Raw genomic sequence first — 17,947 nt, forward strand, 5'->3', positions numbered from 1 at the left:
CAAATGCTTTTTCACAAATCGATTTGCTTTCATGTTGACTATCGCTGTAACTGACAAGGTACTCATTTTATACATAAGTGTTATGAGAGAATGTGAATTAAGAGACTTTTTCAATGAGTCAACCTCGCGCTCACAGCTTTGAGTTAATTTCTTGGAAATTGTGCTATATTTAAGCTCACGATTTTTTGGCTTTTTATGTAAAAATTATTTTGTAAAAAAGTTGAATTCATAACCTTGACAATTAAAGAATTAAAAAATCCTTTCCACTCACCATTTCTTATTATTTTCTGTAGGTGACATCATCCCTGAAGCGTGTGAAATGCCAATGCAGGAATCGGGAGTCGGTGAATATTTTGCTGTCGAAATAGATCAGGATACAACTACAGACAATTGTCTTGGATTACAGACTTTGCCTGCCAAGGTCAACCCATCTCCTTCAAAAGACAATTCGTCTAAGCTGAGTTCATCAGGCAGGGAAAATTACTCAACCAAGAAGACCAAAGGCTACACAAGAAGAAAATCTTTTTCTATTTGCTCACCTATTACACGACACATGAAAACTCGCAAGAAGGCAGAGGTAAATCTGTGTCTTAGTAGTGAAAAGTCATTTTCAGGTAGGTTGACTGTTAATAAAGACAATCCCATTTCTGGAAGGGTGGAAAAGGATAGTCATTTTTCTGCCAGTAAAAAGTTTGAAAAAGACGCTTCTGTTTCCATTTGTGAGAAGTCTAAAAAAGACATTCACATTTTTGCTAGTAAAAGAGCAAAAAAGGACATTTCTATTTCTGCTGGTAAACAGTCTAAAAATGACATCCTTTCTGATGAAAAGCTATATCAGTGTGCGACTTGTGGAGTAAGTTTTTCTTGGATTTCCAATTTGAAGGAACACTCAGAATTACACTTGAAAAGCCAACATGAGTTGCTTCCCTCTGAATCACGAACCAAAGGACAAAGTTATGGATGTTTATATTGTGGGAAGACATTTCTATACCCATCATTGTTAAAAATCCACACAAGATCTCATACGGGAGAAAAGCCATACAAATGCCATGCATGTGGCAAGCCATTTTCAACGTTAGGTAGTAAAGAATTTCACACAAATTTCCATTGCAATGCATTTACACAGAGGTCAAACTTACAACAGTCGAGACTTGATTCAAAAAATGAACGATACAAATGTGTGACTTGTGGAAAAGCATTTGCTAATAGATCTTTGTTGCAAATTCACTCAAAAATTCATGCTGGAGAAAAGAATTTTAAATGTATGAGCTGTGGAAAGTCATTTGGACATATTGGATCATTGAGAATTCATGCAAGAATCCATAGTGGAAAAAAATCATATAAATGTGGAACCTGTGAAAAGACCTTTAATAAACTTTAATATTTGAATATTCACTCAAGAATCCATTCAGGAGAAAAGCCATATAAACGAGTGACATGTGGAAAGACATATAATCAGAAATCAAGCTTAGATATGCCCTCAAAAAAGTCCTGTCAATGTGTAACCTGTGGAAAGACCTTTAGTACTTCTCAAAATTTGAATATTCACTCAAGAATCCACTCAGGAGAAAAGCCCTATAGATGTGTGACTTGTGGAAAGGCATTCACTCAGAAAGGAAACCTAACTCAACACTCAAGAATCCATACAGGAGAAAAGCCATACAAATGTCTGACATGTGGAAAGGCATTTACTCAGAGAATAAGCTTAGAAATGCACTCAAGAATCCATAGAGGAGTAAAGCCATATAACTGTGAGACTTGTAGAATGACCTTTAGTACTTTGCAAAGTTTGAAAATTCACTCAAGAATCCATACAAGAACAAAACTAGGAAGATCTGTAAGCACGCATTCAGTAAAAAAGCCCTATAAATGTGTAACCTGTGGAAAGGCCTTTAGTACTTCTCAATACTTGGATATTCACTCAAGAATCCATACAGGTGTAAAGCCATACAAATGTCTGACTTGTGGAAAGGCATTTACTCAGAGCACACACTTAGAAACACACTCAAGAATCCATACAGGAGAAAAGCCATATAAATGTCTGACTTGTGGAAAAGCATTTACTCAGAAAGGAAACCTAACTCTACACTCGAGAATCCATAGAGGAGTAAAGCCATTTAATTGTGAGACTTGTGGAAAGACCTTTAGTACTTCTCAAAGTTTGAATATTCACTCAAGAATCCACTCAGGAGAAAAGCCCTATAGATGTGTGACTTGTGGAAAGTCATTTACTCAGAAAGGACAATTAACTCAACACTCAAGAATCCATACAGGAGAAAAGCCATATAAACGAGTGACATGTGGAAAGACATATAATCAGAAATCAAGCTTAGATATGCACTCAAAAAAGTCCTGTAAATGTGTAACCTGTGGAAAGACCTTTAGTACTTCTCAAAGTTTGAAAATTCACTCAAGAATCCACTCAGGAGAAAAGCCCTATAGATGTGTGATTTGTGGAAAGGCATTTATTCAGAAAGGACAATTAACTCAACACTCAAGAATCCACTCAGGAGAAAAGCCCTATAGATGTGTGAGTTGTGGAAAGGCATTCACTCAGGTTGGAAACTTAACTCTACACTCAAGAATCCATAGAGGAGTAAAGCCATATAATTGTGAGACTTGTGGAAAAACCTTTAGTACTTCTCAAAGTTTGAATATTCACTCAAGAATCCACTCAGGAGAAAAGCCCTATAGATGTGTCACTTGTGGAAAGGCATTCACTCAGAAAGGAAACCTAACTCTACACTCGAGAATCCATACAGGAGAAAAGCCATACAAATGTCTGACATGTGGAAAAGCATTTCCTCAGAAACCACACTTAGAAATGCACTCAAGAATCCATACAGGAGTAAAGCCATATAATTGTGAGACTTGTGGAAAGACCTTTACTACTTCTCAAAGTTTGAATAATCACTCAAGAATCCATACAAGAGAAAGGCCCTATAGATGTGTGACTTGTGGAAAGAACTTTAGAACTTCTCAATATTTGAATATTCATTCAAGAATCCATACAGGTGTAAAACCATACAAATGTCTGACTTGTGGAAAGGCATTTACACAGAGCTCACACTTAGTAATACACTCAAGAATCCATAGAGGAGTGAAGCCATATAATTGTGAGACTTGTGGAAAGTCATTTACTCAGAGCACACAATTAGAAATACACTCAAAAATCCATACATGAGTAAAGCCATATAACTGTGAGACTTGTGGAAAGACCTTTAGTGCTTCTCGAAGTTTGAAAATTCACTCAAAAATACATACAGGAGTAAAGCCATATAAATGCGTGACTTGTGGAAAGTATTATACTCAGAAATCAAGCTTAAAACTATATTTAAAAATTCATACTGTCGGCACTCATTCAGTAAAAAAGTCCTGTAAATGTGTAACCTGTGGAAAAACCTTTAGTACTTCTCAACATTTGAATTTTCACTCAAGAATCCACTCAGGAGAAAAGCCCTATAGATGTGTGACTTGTGGAAAGGCATTCACTCAGGTTGGAAACCTAACTCTACACTCAAGAATCCATACAGGAGAAAAGCCATACAAATGTGGAAAAGCATTTACTCAGAAACCACACTTAGAAATGCACTCAAGAATCCATACAGGAGTAAAGCCATATAATTGTGAGACTTGTGGAAAGACCTTTAGTGCTTCTCAAAGTTTGAATATTCACTCAAGAATCCATACAAGAGAAAGGCCCTTTAGATGTGTGACTTGTGGAAAGAACTTTAGAACTTCTCAATATTTGAATATTCATTCAAGAATCCATACAGGTGTAAAACCATACAAATGTCTGACTTGTGGAAAGGCATTTACACAGAGCTCACACTTAGTAATACACTCAAGAATCCATAGAGGAGTGAAGCCATATAATTGTGAGACTTGTGGAAAGTCATTTACTCAGAGCACACAATTAGAAATACACTCAAAAATCCATACATGAGTAAAGCCATATAATTGTGAGACTTGTGGAAAGACCTTTAGTGCTTCTCGAAGTTTGAAAATTCACTCAAGAATCCATACAGGAGTAAAGCCATATAATTGTGAGACTTGTGGAAAGACCTTTAGTGCTTCTCGAAGTTTGAAAATTCACTCAAGAATACATACAGGAGTAAAGCCATATAAATGCGTGACTTGTGGAAAGTATTATACTCAGAAATCAAGCTTAAAACTATATTTAAAAATTCATACTGTCGGCACTCATTCAGTAAATGAGTCCTGTAAATGTGTAACCTGTGGAAAAACCTTTAGTACTGCTCAAAGTTTGAATATTCACTCAAGAATCCACTCAGGAGAAAAGCCCTATAGATGTGTGACTTGTGGAAAGGCATTCACTCAGAAAGGAAACCTAACTCTACACTCAAGAATCCATACAGGAGAAAAGCCATACAAATGTCTGACATGTGGAAAAGCATTTACCCAGAAACCACACTTAGAAATGCACTCAAGAATCCATACAGGAGTAAAGCCATATAATTGTGAGACTTGTGGAAAGACCTTTACTACTTCTCAAAGTTTGAATATTCACTCAAGAATCCATACAAGAGAAAGGCCCTATAGATGTGTGACTTGTGGAAAGAACTTTAGAACTTCTCAATATTTGAATATTCATTCAAGAATCCATAGAGGAGTGAAGCCATATAATTGTGAGACTTGTGGAAAGGCATTTCCTCAGAGTACACAATTAGAAATACACTCAAAAATCCATACATGAGTAAAGCCATATAATTGTGAGACTTGTGGAAAGACCTTTAGTGCTTCTCGAAGTTTGAAAATTCATTCAAGAATCCATTCAGGAGTGGAGCCATATAACTGTGAGACTTGTGGAAAGACCTTTAGTGCTTCTCAAAGTTTGAAAATTCACTAAAAAATCCATACAGGAGTAAAGCCATATAAATGCGTGACGTGTGGAAAGTATTATACTCAGAAATCAAGCTTAAAAAAACTATATTTAAAAATTCATACTGTAAGCACTCATTCAGTAAAAAAGTCCTGTCAATGTGTAACGTGTGGAAAAACTTTAGTACTGCTCAAAGTTTGAATATTCACTCAAGAATCCACTCAGGAGAAAAGCCCTATAGATGTGTGACTTGTGGAAACTTAACTCTACACTCAAGAATCCACACAGGAGTAAAGCCATATAATTGTGAGACTTGTGGAAAGACCTTTAGTACCTCTCAAAGTTTGAAAATTCACTCAAAAATCCATACAAGAGAAAAGGTATATAAATGCGTGACTTTTGGAAAGGATTACACTCAGAAATCAAGCTCAAAACTGCATTTATAAATTCATACAGGATAAAAGCCTCATGGGGGTTTGACTAAGGGAAAAACGTTTTCACAAAATGAGTATTTGCAACGACACTCATGAGTTCATTCAAAAGAAGACCCATTTAAATGTGGAAAAACATTTAACCATAGAACAAAACTAGGAAGATCAGTAAGCACCCATTCAGTAAAAAAGTCCTGTAAATTTGTAACCTGTGGAAAGACCTTTAGTACTTCTCAACGTTTCAATATTCACTCAAGAATCCATACAGGAGAAAAGCCATACAAATGTGTGACTTGTGGAAAGGCAATTACTCAGGACACTTAACTCTACACTCAAGAATCCATACAGGAGAATCCATACAGGAGTAGAGCCATATAATTGTGAGACTTGTAGAAAGACCTTTAGTACTTCTCAATGTTTGAAAATTCACTCAAGAATCCATACAAGAGAAAAGCCCTATAGATGTGTGACTTGTGGAAAGGCATTTACTCAGAAAGGAAACTTAACTCTACACTCAAGAATCCGTACAGGAGAAAAGCCATACAAATGTCTGACATGTGGAAAAGCATTTAGTGTTTTTCAGAATTTGAATATTCATTCCAGAATCCATACAAGAGAAAAGCCCTATATATTTGTGACTTGTGGAAAGGCATTTACTCAGAAAGGAAACTTAACTCTACACTCAAGAATCCATACAGGAGTAAAGCCATACAAATGTCTGACATGTGGAAAACCATTTACTCAGAAACCACACTTAGAAATGCACTCAAGAATTCATACAAGATTAAAACCGTACAAATCTGTGACTAGTGGAAAGACCTTTAGTATCTCTCAAAGTTTGAATATTCACTCAATAATCCATCCCGGAGTAAAGCCATATAAATGTGTGATTCGTGGAAAGGCATTTACTCAGAATCCACACTTAGAAATACAATCAAGAATCGATACAGGAAAAAAGCCATATAAATGTATGACTTGTGGAAAGACATTTAGACAGAAACCACACTTACAAGAGCACTTGAGATCTCATTCAAGAGAAAATTCATATAAACTTCTGTCATATAAATGTCTGACATGTGGAAAGGCACATTTTTATTTTTAAAAAGACCCAGAAAGAAAGACACTCTAAAGACATCCCCATTTATGCTAGTAAATGCATAAAAAGGACATTTCTATTCCAGTTCGTAAACAGTCTAAATATGGCATCCTTTCTGATGAAAAGCCATATAAGTGCGTCTTGTGGAGTAAGTTTTTCTTGGATTTCAAATTTGAAGGAACACTCAGAATTACACTTGTGAAAAGCCAAAATAATTTGCTTCCCTCTGAATCACGAACCAAAGGACAAAGTTATGGATGTTTATATTGTGAAAAGACATTTGTATACCCATCATTGTTAAAAATCCACACAAGATCTCATACGGGAGAAAAGCCATATAAATGCCATGCATGTGGCAAGCCATTTTCAACGTTAGGTAGTAAAAAAAATTCACACAAATTTCCATTGCAATGCATTTACACAGAGATCAAACTTACAAAAGTCAAGACTTGATTCAAACTGGGTGGGGTTCCTGCCCCCCCCCCCCCCCCCATAGTGGGCAGGGAGGTACATACTGTGTCTTTTCCCCGTTATCTGTTTTCCAACATGCTTTCTGTCTTTGTCTTACAATGAGTTTACTTGGTTTTGTCCTAGCCCTGGCCGGAGTCATTACTGGGAGGGAAACAGTCAAATGCATAGTTATTGTTTTGGGAGATGATATTTTTTTCCGTGTAAATCATCTCTCTGATTTGTATTATTATATGTTATTTTGAATGTATAATGTAAGTGTTTGAGTTTGAGTGTATTCCTCTTTGTTCGATTTTGTGATTGTGTCCGGATGAGACTTATAGGTGATCTCAAACAAAGTACATTGGTGGTATGCTCTTGGAATCTACATCTGATCCTTATTTAGTTCCAGTTCCCCTTTGTCTTACTTTCTCTTGGGTTCTTTAATTGTAATTCTGGAACTTTTTACTATCCCATTGTCTACTTTTTTACTGGCGTTGATATAACTAAATGTGTTGCAAGCGCCGTAAAACCCTTAGAAAAACAAAACAAAACAAACTTGATTCAAAAAGTGAACCATACAAATGTGTGACTTGCAGAAAAGCATTTGCTAATAGATCCATGCTGGAGAAAAGCAATTTAAATGTATGAGCTGTGGAAAGTCATTTGGACATATTGGATCATTGAGAGTTCATGCAAGAATCCATAGTGGAAAAAAATCATATAAATGTGGAACCTGTGAAAAGACCTTTAATAAACCTCAAACATTGCATATTCACTCAAGAATCCACACAGGAGAAAAGCCATATAAATGTGTGACTTGTGGAAAGACATTTACTTGTATTCAATACCAACGACACTCAAGAACTCGTACAGGAGAAATGCCATACAAATGTTTGTCATATGGCATGTAATTTATACTATGTAATTTTTACTAGATATCTATATCTTTAAAATTATATAATCTGTATGTCCCTTGAAATTTATACTATGTAATTATTCTCACAGCTTACAATATTATTACACTCCTATCTATTACCAAGTTTTATTTTACCACATTTATTTACGTAGGGTATATTGTGTTTATGTATGTATCATTGTCGGCATTTTATATGTCTGTACAAAAATTTCCTTTTTGGATGAATAAAGTACATTATTGTATTATTATTATTAATATTATTACATTATTATAATTACATCTGTTCCCTTTTTGAACCAATTCCCCTTTGTCTTACTTTTTTTTTCGGGTGCTTTGATTGTAAATCTATAATATTTTGACTTAATTCCATTTTCTTCTTTTTACTGGCGCTGATATGACCTAAATGAGTTGCAAGCACTGTAAAACCCTTAAAACATTGCCAAAAAACCCCAACTACTTCTGCTGCATCTTCTACCCCTCTATCTGCTTTCCCTTTTCATGTTCTCTGTTTTTTGTTCTAGATTTTGAGATTGCTCATGTTTTCCCCTGGTCATGTTGGGGGACCCTTGGCTGAGAGGCAAGCAGTCAAATTCCTTTTTTTTTTTTCTTTTTTTTTTGAGAGATGATATTTTTTCCCCTTGAAAATTAATTCATGAATTGTAATTATTAGTTTTTACTTTGTAAACATTTTAGTGTATCCTTCATAACCTCAGATGGTGGACAGTTTATCACTTGCTGTGTCTTTTATCCCCTTATATTATACAATTATATTTCCCGAGCTGCTTTCTGTCTTTTTCTTGGAGGGGGATCGATTGGTTTTGTCCTTGCCCTTGCTGGAGTCCTTAGCTGAGAGGGAAATAGCCAAATGTTTAGTTTTTAGTTTTAGTATTGGGAGATGATTTTCCCCATTGTAATCCTTGTTATGTATTGTGTTAGTTATGTTTTCTGTTTTGAATATATTCTAAATGTGTCGCAAGCACCGTAAAACCCTTAAAATCAAACAAACAAGGATCATTTCCTTGTACTTGGATAGGGCTTAAAGGTTATATCATCAAAAATAGGTACATTATTAGAATTGTGAAATCCTCTTGAATTCGAATAAGTTCGAGAAAACCGTGTGTTGAGGATGACGTACTTGACTGTAGATATAATGATTTGTTAGCATTTGAGTTTGTTCATCTTAGTGGGATCCTGTCATTGGCTGAGAGGGAAACGAGTATGATAGTGTTAGTTTTGGGAGATAATATTTCTTTCCCTTGTAATTCATCTCTGTTATGTGCTAATAGCTGGGTGGGGTTCCTGACCTCCCATAGTGGGCAGGGAGGCACTTGCTGTGTCTTCTATCCATCTATAGTTGTTTTCCAATTTGCCTTCTGTCTTTGTCTTGGAATGAGATTACTTGGTTATGACATGGCCCAGGCCGGAGTCCTTGGCTGGGAGGGAAACAGTCAAAGGTATAGTTTTTGTATTGGGAGATGATATTTTTTTCCTTGTAAATCATCTCTCTGTTTTTTAAATTATTATTTTTGTTTGTTTTGAATTTATAATATAAGCATTTGAGTGTATTCCTCGCAGAGGGATCCTCCGCTCGTGTCTGGATGAGACTTTCAGGCATTTTAGGTGATCTCAAACTACGCACAATGATAGTAATAGTATGCGCTTGGAATATACACCTATCCCATATTTGTACCATTTCCCTTTGTCTTACGTTTTTTAGGATGCTTTAATTGTAATTCTAGAACTTTTAAACTACTCCATTTTCTTCCCTTTTACTGGCGCTGATATGACCTAAATAGCGCCGTAAAACCCCTAAAAACTTAAAAGCAAACAGAATTGTGAAATCCTCTTGAATTCGAATAAGTTCGAGGAAACCGTTTGTTGAGGATGCCGTACTTGATATGTAGGTATAATGATACTTTTTCTTGTGTGCTTTCAATTGTAAATCTATACAGTCGACTCGGTTAAGACGATGCCCTGGGGAACTGAAAATAAAATCGACTTAACCGAAAATCAACTGAACCGGAGTGTAACCAAATGAGCAAATAATATGTGTGTGAATAAATCAAGCCCATCTAAAATAAGTATGACCCTTCATGTCGCGCTTTCCGCTGATGTTGCTTGGTCGCATCAAATTGACCAGAGAAGTAGAGGTCCCTGTGGTGGTCATCAGAGGCTCCTACCCGCAATAGCCCCAAAGAGAAATCAGAATACATAAAAAACGGTATTTGAGATTTAAAGAAGCGGAATCAACTTACTGTTATTGACTATTGACATGCTTTACAACAGAAAATGTATTAGACAATCCAAAAGTACACAAATGATACAATATAAAATGTGTAAAAATGTGCAGATTGTGTAAAGTTAAAGACTAAAAGTCAAAGGGGGTCAAATAAATATATAGGACACAGGCCTTGTAAGTGTAAGTCTCAGATCAGAGCATTGAATGGATGGATTTAACCCCGCCCCCAAACACACACACCTAATTAAACAAACGCAAGTGCCGACACACACACAACACACTCACACGCTCGCGCACAAATACACAGGGCTAAAATTAAAAAGGGAAAGAAGCCGACTGTACTCAATAATACTACCGATTGGAGCCAACATATAATATTACCTAGGTCATTGACCTCGCATATTGGAGTCAACATAATAATAATACTTCGGTCAACCCCCTCCCTAAAATATATTATTATTTGACATCAATTGCACACAATTTGAAGGGACTAATCAGACACACACAATGTGTGTTGATTGACCATAGGAGATGCTGATGCCATAGCTCACCTTTTTTTACTAGAGATTTTTTTAAAAATAATTTTTTCCTCGATTGGTAAGCTGAAAAGCGGAATGTTTGCGAGGAATTGGGAATGTAGACCAACTAAGTGGAATTATTCCTCGAAAAGCGTAGGAGCCTCAAGGTTAAGGTCGTGCTTCTAGTAAATCGTCGAGACAGAAATGGCTGGTATGCCAATTTCCTCAGACTTTTCAACTGCATCGATCAACTGGATCTTTCTTTTCAGCGATAGGTTTGCCATTGTAGTTGGAGTCTTGATAAAACTGATACTAATTAAAAGGGCCATATGGCCTGGGATTAGAACAAGTTGCGACGATGTAAAATGTGAGATGGATAAATCAAAGCTATTGGATACTACTTATGTACATTAAGCACGGACACCAGGCAAAACACCTAAATCACATCGGTGTGCGCCAATCGTTCGCGGATATTCTTAACCAATGAACATTCTTACTGGCAGCTTTTTTAACCAATGGAAATATTTGTTTCTTTGTGATTTTATTGTGGTCGTGAGTGATAAGAGCATCGACTTAAGCGACATCGTGACCCTCCGCCTCGAAGCGGTATTAAGTCGGGATTTGGAAAACGAAGAAAACCGGTTTTAAAGTGGAAATGGTCAAAATTATCAAATTTCAGTTTTTGGTTGTTTCAGAAACTACAATCATTTTTCTACATGAAAACATAATAATTCAACATAAACAATGACGATAAGTTATATAAATTTCAAGTTTAAAAATGCAACTATCAGTGACACTGACACATTCAAAACGAGAGTTGACTTTCTCTCAGAGAGCCACCCTTTCCAAGGCTTAGTAATACCGAGTCTTTTTCTCCACCAATAAGATGTAAGATATCACAGCAAAGGGCGTGTCTTTATCTATCTCAGAGAAAGCATGACTGTTTTCACAATTTCATGGTTCAACCAATAATGGACTTTAAAAACTGTAAACAAGTCTAGGTTTTTCCCTGACAACCTTACAAATGAATGATTCTGATTGGTCAACGCTCATCACATACGCTGTGGCTGTAGACCATAATGCTCGGGCGATGCTTCATGACGTCAGCATGCGTGTGTTACATATGTGTGTGTTTGTGCATTTTGATACACACCACGTGCTATTATCTCTTTGTCGAGCTGCATCGAGGTGATGGTCCTCCTTTGTCCCTCTTTTTTTTATTCATGAAATTATAGGACATGCTAAGACTTAATAGGACAACAGTTGACTAATCTTACACTTACAGAGATTGTTGTAGGATAAACATTTAATTTTAAGTACAAAAGCAGAACAATAAATAGAACCTTCAACAATTAATGAACTCCCGATGGAAATACGTGTAACTAAAAAATGAAATGGATGGATAGATACACAGACAGAAAGACAAACCTATAAATGGATAAATAGATAGATAGATAGATAGTAGATAGATAGATAGATGAAGAGGGGAGAGATACAAACAGAGAGAGAGATGGATGTTCGTTTTGTCGTGCTTTCTTTGTATACTGAAAGAAAGGAAGGGGGGGGGGGGGGGGGGGGGGGGGGGTCTTTTTAGACAATGAACAATGTGGGTGAACGCTAAGGACAACTTGAGAGATTCAATAACAGGTTTTCATGTAAGTCACTACACAATAAGCCCCACCCCTCCTCCTCAAGCTGTCATCTGACTCAAAATGGAAACAATGCAATGATTGATTTGACCAGCCCATTTCTTTAATTGCAATCTCATTGGTCAATATGTTTCCAGTTGATTGACTATGACTTACTTTGTAACAAAATGCTTTCTTTAAAACTATCCCTACAATTCTTTGCTCCGCCTCCATCCCTTTCTTCATGTCTACCTCACTCTCTCCGTCTCCCTTTTGTTTCTATCACACACACACACAAACACACACACACACATAGCGGGTGGTTGGATGGGAACATCACCCTTGAATCATATACCTATGATGTTCGCATGGGTGTACGATCCGATAGTGATGTCGTTTCTTCTTCTCTTTACTAGCCTATCCTGCTTCTTTGGTTTGTGATTGTATTTTTGACAGGGGATATTTTTTTCCTGTAAATCCTCTGCCTGTTTGTTCTTGGTTATTTATAATTTAGCTTATGATATCTTTAGGTTATGATTTTGATTGACATTTGTACTATTTTTGTTAGATTGCTTGTTTTTTTGTTTCAGCGGTCTCTCATTATAACCTCAATTGTGTTGGAAGAGACCTAAAGCAACAAACAAACAAACAAACAAACACACACATACACAGACAAACACACACACACAAACACATACAATTACAATTATACAGGTTTCAATCTTTATTCTATTTCCCTCGCGTCCTCTTAATGCACAAGCAGTCTCACTCCCCTCCCCCTCTCGCTCCTCTTTTTCTCTATATCTCTCTCTTTCTTTCTTTCTTCTCTCTCTCTCTCTCTCTCTCTCTCTCTCTCTCTCTCTCTCTCTCTCTCTCTCTCTCTCTCTCTCTCTCACACACACATGTGTGTGTGTGTATTTTACTCTCTCATTCTATCTCTTCCTCTCTAATCCTCTTTCTTGATAATTCTTTCCCTGCCCACCCGGCTTCACGTAGTTTCAAAACTGTACTTTCAAATTATAAAACCTTCTTTAACTTTTGGCATTTTGAAATCGTATTTTCTCTATTAAATAAGACAAACATTTCACATTAATATCACATTAATAATTGATTCTTTATTCAAATATCAAACATTCTTGAAAAAGTGAGCAATTGTCGGCATTTTTTCCCAGTGTTTTATTTGTTTAAGAACATCTTACATAATAATGAATAACTACAAAAGTAATTATTGGATTGTTTCAAAAATTTGTATGTACATTATTAGATATATAATTTAAGCTCATGCCAAATTTTACTATTCTCGTCAAATTTTCAATGCCCGTATCTAAGGAGTTATCTTTGCCCATTGATTTGACTGTGCGTGAAAACGGTGCCTCACTTCAAAGTCGATTTTCTCAAAATTTGGTTTTCACACTCTCCCTACTTCAAACGGTCATATCTCGGCAATGAATGATCAGAATTGTATAAATTTGGTATCAAATTTTAAAGCATAAAATAAGCTATGATTGGGTACCAAAAACCCAAAATTGAAAAATCCGACTTAATACCGTTTCGAGGCGGAGGGTCACTTATGTGGAGTTTTAAAAAAATACTAATTTTATAATATAGGAAGAAGGGGGAGGGACCAAGAAAAAAAATCGACTTGGGTAAACATCGACTTAAGCAAGATCGACGTATTCAGAGTGCACTGTATTATTTTTTTTACTATCTCATTTTCTTCCTATTTACTGGCGCTGAAATAATCAGAATATGTCGCAAGCGCCGTAAAACCATTAAAAACAAAACAAAGCATTCATTGAACTTGAGCTAATAGAAATTTGTAGCAAAAATGTTTCAGATAACTCTTACCCATTGTCCCTCTATACTTCAGATCTACAAGTCTATCATCTTCCGTTTTACTGGCTCTGAAATGACCGAACACTAAATTAATGGTGTCGTAAACGCCGCAAAACCCGTAATTGAAAACAACAAACAACCCCCCCCCCCCCCCCCCCCCCCCCTTTCCACACTAAATCAAACAAACAAACCAACCAACCAACCAAACAAAATAAAACATAAAAAAATAAAAACCCAACAAAAAAAAAAAAACAAAAAACAGTAGACAACAACGAAAATTACCATAATGGTGATTTCGAGATTGACGAAGAGGATGATTATGATTGCGGTGGTTGTAACTTTGCTGTCATCTGCATTTTATGCCAAATTGGGACCTAAAATTTGCCAAAATTTGCCCCAAAAAATCCCACAATTTGCCAAGAAATTTGCCAAAAAGACCAAAATTTGCCAAAAAATTTGCCGAGGAGAACTAAGCATTTCAGTAAAAATTAACACACGATAAAGAAAAAATAAATATAAAAGACAATTTATTACATTTAAGGAGGCTACATTATGAATAGAGTTGTTACAAAGATTTTAAAGGATCATTATCCGTAGAAAGTAGCTTCCCTTGGTTTGGGCCCAGGCAAAGCTGCAACATTTCTCAAGTTTCGCACTTTTTTTTTTTCGTTATTTTGTTTTCGCTTCTTTTTTTTTTCTCAAAATTTGTCACGCGATTTGCCAATTTTCCCTAAATTTGCCACGATTTGTTAATTTTGGGAAATTTGCCAAAATTTGCGGATCGCCCTGATATTTGCGGCCGCAAAAAATGCAGATGACAGACTCTACTCTCCCTATGGAAAACACACATACACGCATATATATATATTTGTGCGGCTATGTGGTCTAGTGGTATGACACTCGCTTTCGGATCGGAAGGTCCTGGGTTCGAGCCTCGCGCTCGGCGCATAGTTGAGTCCTTGGAAAAGGCTCTTTACTCACATTCTCTCACCGTACTCAGGTGTAAAACGAGTACCTGGCCGTTAACAGCGTTGTCTTTGTCCGAAAAATTGTAATATCGCTTAACAGGCATCAGCCCCGTCCTACATGTTAAATGTTGTTGTTGACCAGGGACCCCTTGTAAAGCGCTTTGAGCACATTTAGTAGATATTGCGCTATATAAAGCTCAAATTTATATATATATATATATATATATATATATATATATATATATATATATATATATATATATATATAGAGAGAGAGAGAGAGAGAGAGAGAGAGAGAGAGAGAGAGAGAGAGAGAGTCGTGTACTGCAGAGAAATAGATCACATACAAACCCTCTACTACACAATATAACAATTGATAGGTCACTTGAACCAGCTTTCTACTTTAATCATATCCACAAACAAATCCGAGGAACATAGTGCCCAACAGTACTCCAGGGGTTATGGGGTCAATCCTGATGGCATTTCGTTGACTGGTTTAACTCACTCAATCCTAGAGTTTTTTGCTACTTTTCATAATGGGAAAAAATGAACATGTACATAGACTTTTATTCAACTACCATTAACATGTAAAAACAAAACACATTAGGATTGATACTACGCCTTTAATTTGTCTCAGAAAAATGTAATAAATAGGCATGGGGTAAAAATAACCCGAGTAAACTACGGATATATAGTCGGTGTTAGGGTTGAGTGAGTTAATGTCCGAGTCATACAGGAGCATAGAAATAGGAAGGACTAGAACTTAAACTCCCACAGTGAAGAGTTCCGAAAAAGTGGCTCTCGCATGGTACCTGGCACAGCCGCGATGAAGAGGTTAGAAAGCAGCGGGCGTGCCTCGTAATTACCTGCGCTTGCAGTATAGCGCAATAAGAATTTAGACCATTATGTCCGTGTTTGGCTTTATTTATGGGTCATTCTCAGTGTAATTGATGAAACATCGTTGTACAGGAGAAGCCGAGCTACGCTTTGACCAATAGACTTCTCTGCTTTGTCTGGCACTGTTTCATTAGTACATTCTCATCTTGTTACGATTTGGGTGGGGTTCCTGGCCTCCCATAGTGTGCAGGGAAGCACTTACTGTGTCTTCTTTCCCCCTATAATATCTGTTTTCCAACATGCTTTCTGTCTTTGTCTTGGAATGAGATTACTTGGTTTTGTCGAGGCCCTGACCGGATATCCTAGCTGGAAGGGAAACAGTCAAATGTAGTTAAGAGTTTTGGGAGATGATATGTTTTTCCTTGTAAATCATCTCTCTGCTTTGCACTGTATTGTTTTGATTACATATTATATATATAATTTGTAAACATTTGAGTGTATCCCTCTTAGTTGGGACCTGTGCTTGTGTCTGGATGAGACTTTTAGGTGATCTCAATCAAATACTTTGATAGCGTGCTCTTGGAATCTACATGTTTCCTAGTTGAACCAATTCCCCTTTATCTTGCTTTTCTTGGATGCTTTAATTGTAATTCTAGAACTTTTTACTAGGTATCTCATTTTCTTCCTTTTTACTGGCGCTGATATGACCATAATGTGTTGCAAGCGCCGTAAAACCCTTAAAAACAAACAATATAATATTGTTACGAGTAGTTTATTACACCTCCTCCTCCTCCTCTTACTACTACTACTACTACTACTACTACTGCTACTACTACTACTACTACTACTACTACTACTACTACTACTACTACTACTACTACTACCACTATCACCACTACTACTACTACTACTACTACTACTACTACTACTACTACTACTACTACTACTACTACTACCACTACTATTACTACTACTACTACTACTACTACTACTACTACTACTACTACTACTACTATTACTACTACTACCACCACTACTACTACTACTACTACTACTACTACTACTACTACTACTACTACTACTACTACTTATACTACTACCACTACTACTACTACTACTACTACTACTACTACTACTACTACTACTACTAGCACTACTATTACTACTACTACTACTGCTACTACTATGGCGGTGAGAGAATGTGAGTAAAGTAAGAGCCTTTTCCAAGGACGCGCCGCTTGGGCCTCGAACCCGGACCTTCCAATCCGAAGTTGAGTGTCCTACCGCTAGACCACATAGCCGCACAAGCCTACGCTTTGACGGTAAGCGAGAGTACGCCCCTGACAGTGACAATATTGTATGGAGAGCTGCCTTCTTGACATTTAAAAAATTGTAGTTTCCAAGGGAACAAAAGAAAAAATCACTTTAAATAGCTTTAGAAACAATTTGCTCTCAGCATGGTCTGAAAAATGCTCCCTAATCCTGAATAAAGGTTTTAAGAAGCTACACCTTCCCTCCCAACAAGATTTATTAAGTTAAAGAGACGTATGTAGCTGGAGCCAAAAAAAAATAATCTATTTCTACGAATTGTTCGTAGTACCAGGCAGGTCTGTGCATGATACGGGGCATTGCGGACAGTAAATCAATTCTTGTTTGGACATCGATGTTATCCTGAGAGATGTGTCTAACTTTTATTTACCATGTATGGTGTTCTCATTGGGTATTGAAGAGAGGGAGACAAAGAGAGAGAGAGAGAGAGAGAGAGAGAGAGAGAGAGAGAGAAACAAAGAAAGACATAGCAACTAAGAGAGATAAATAGAGAGGGAAAGAAAGGAAACTGAAAGATATAGAAACTAACACAGAGAGAGAAGGGGGGGGGGGGGGGGGTGGAGAAAAACAAATAAAGACAGAAACTAAGAGGGATAGATAGGGAGAGAAAGAAAAGAAATACTAATGAAAGATATAGAAACTGGGAGAGAGAGAGAGAGAGAGAGAGAGAGAGAGAGAGAGAGAGAGAGACATAGAAATTAAGAGAGATAGATAAGGAGAGAAAGAAAAGAGACAATGAAAGATATAGAAATTGAGATAGAGAGAGGGAGAGAGAGGCACTCAATGTTAGATCAGAATCATTAAATGACTGTCGACTGCCATAAATCCGGTGACATTAAATTATAAATTAACAGTC

At 36.7% G+C, this 17,947-nt stretch overlaps 2 protein-coding genes across 2 annotated transcripts in view; both read left to right on the forward strand.

The window, feature by feature from the left end:
- LOC144979679 (uncharacterized) overlaps nucleotides 1-5,146 on the forward strand; it is a 53,642-nt gene extending 48,496 nt beyond the window's left edge. The window contains 1 exon segment of the mRNA XM_078926577.1: nucleotides 294-5,146. Within this exon segment, the coding sequence (XP_078782703.1) occupies nucleotides 294-5,044 (4,751 nt within the window). The 3' untranslated portion in view covers nucleotides 5,045-5,146.
- Nucleotides 5,147-5,566: 420 nt separating this feature from the next.
- LOC144979128 (uncharacterized) lies at nucleotides 5,567-7,984 on the forward strand (the record flags this gene model as incomplete). Its single annotated transcript, XM_078925728.1, has 1 exon — nucleotides 5,567-7,984. A coding segment is annotated over one exon (810 nt), but the record flags the coding sequence as incomplete, so codon positions are not given.
- Between the last annotated feature and the right edge of the window lie 9,963 nt (nucleotides 7,985-17,947).

The sequence above is a fragment of the Berghia stephanieae genome, chromosome 9, assembly GCF_034508935.2.
Source record: "Berghia stephanieae isolate SIO BIC M18660-M18661 chromosome 9, UCSD_Bste_1.3, whole genome shotgun sequence".
NCBI lineage: Eukaryota > Metazoa > Mollusca > Gastropoda > Nudibranchia > Aeolidiidae > Berghia > Berghia stephanieae.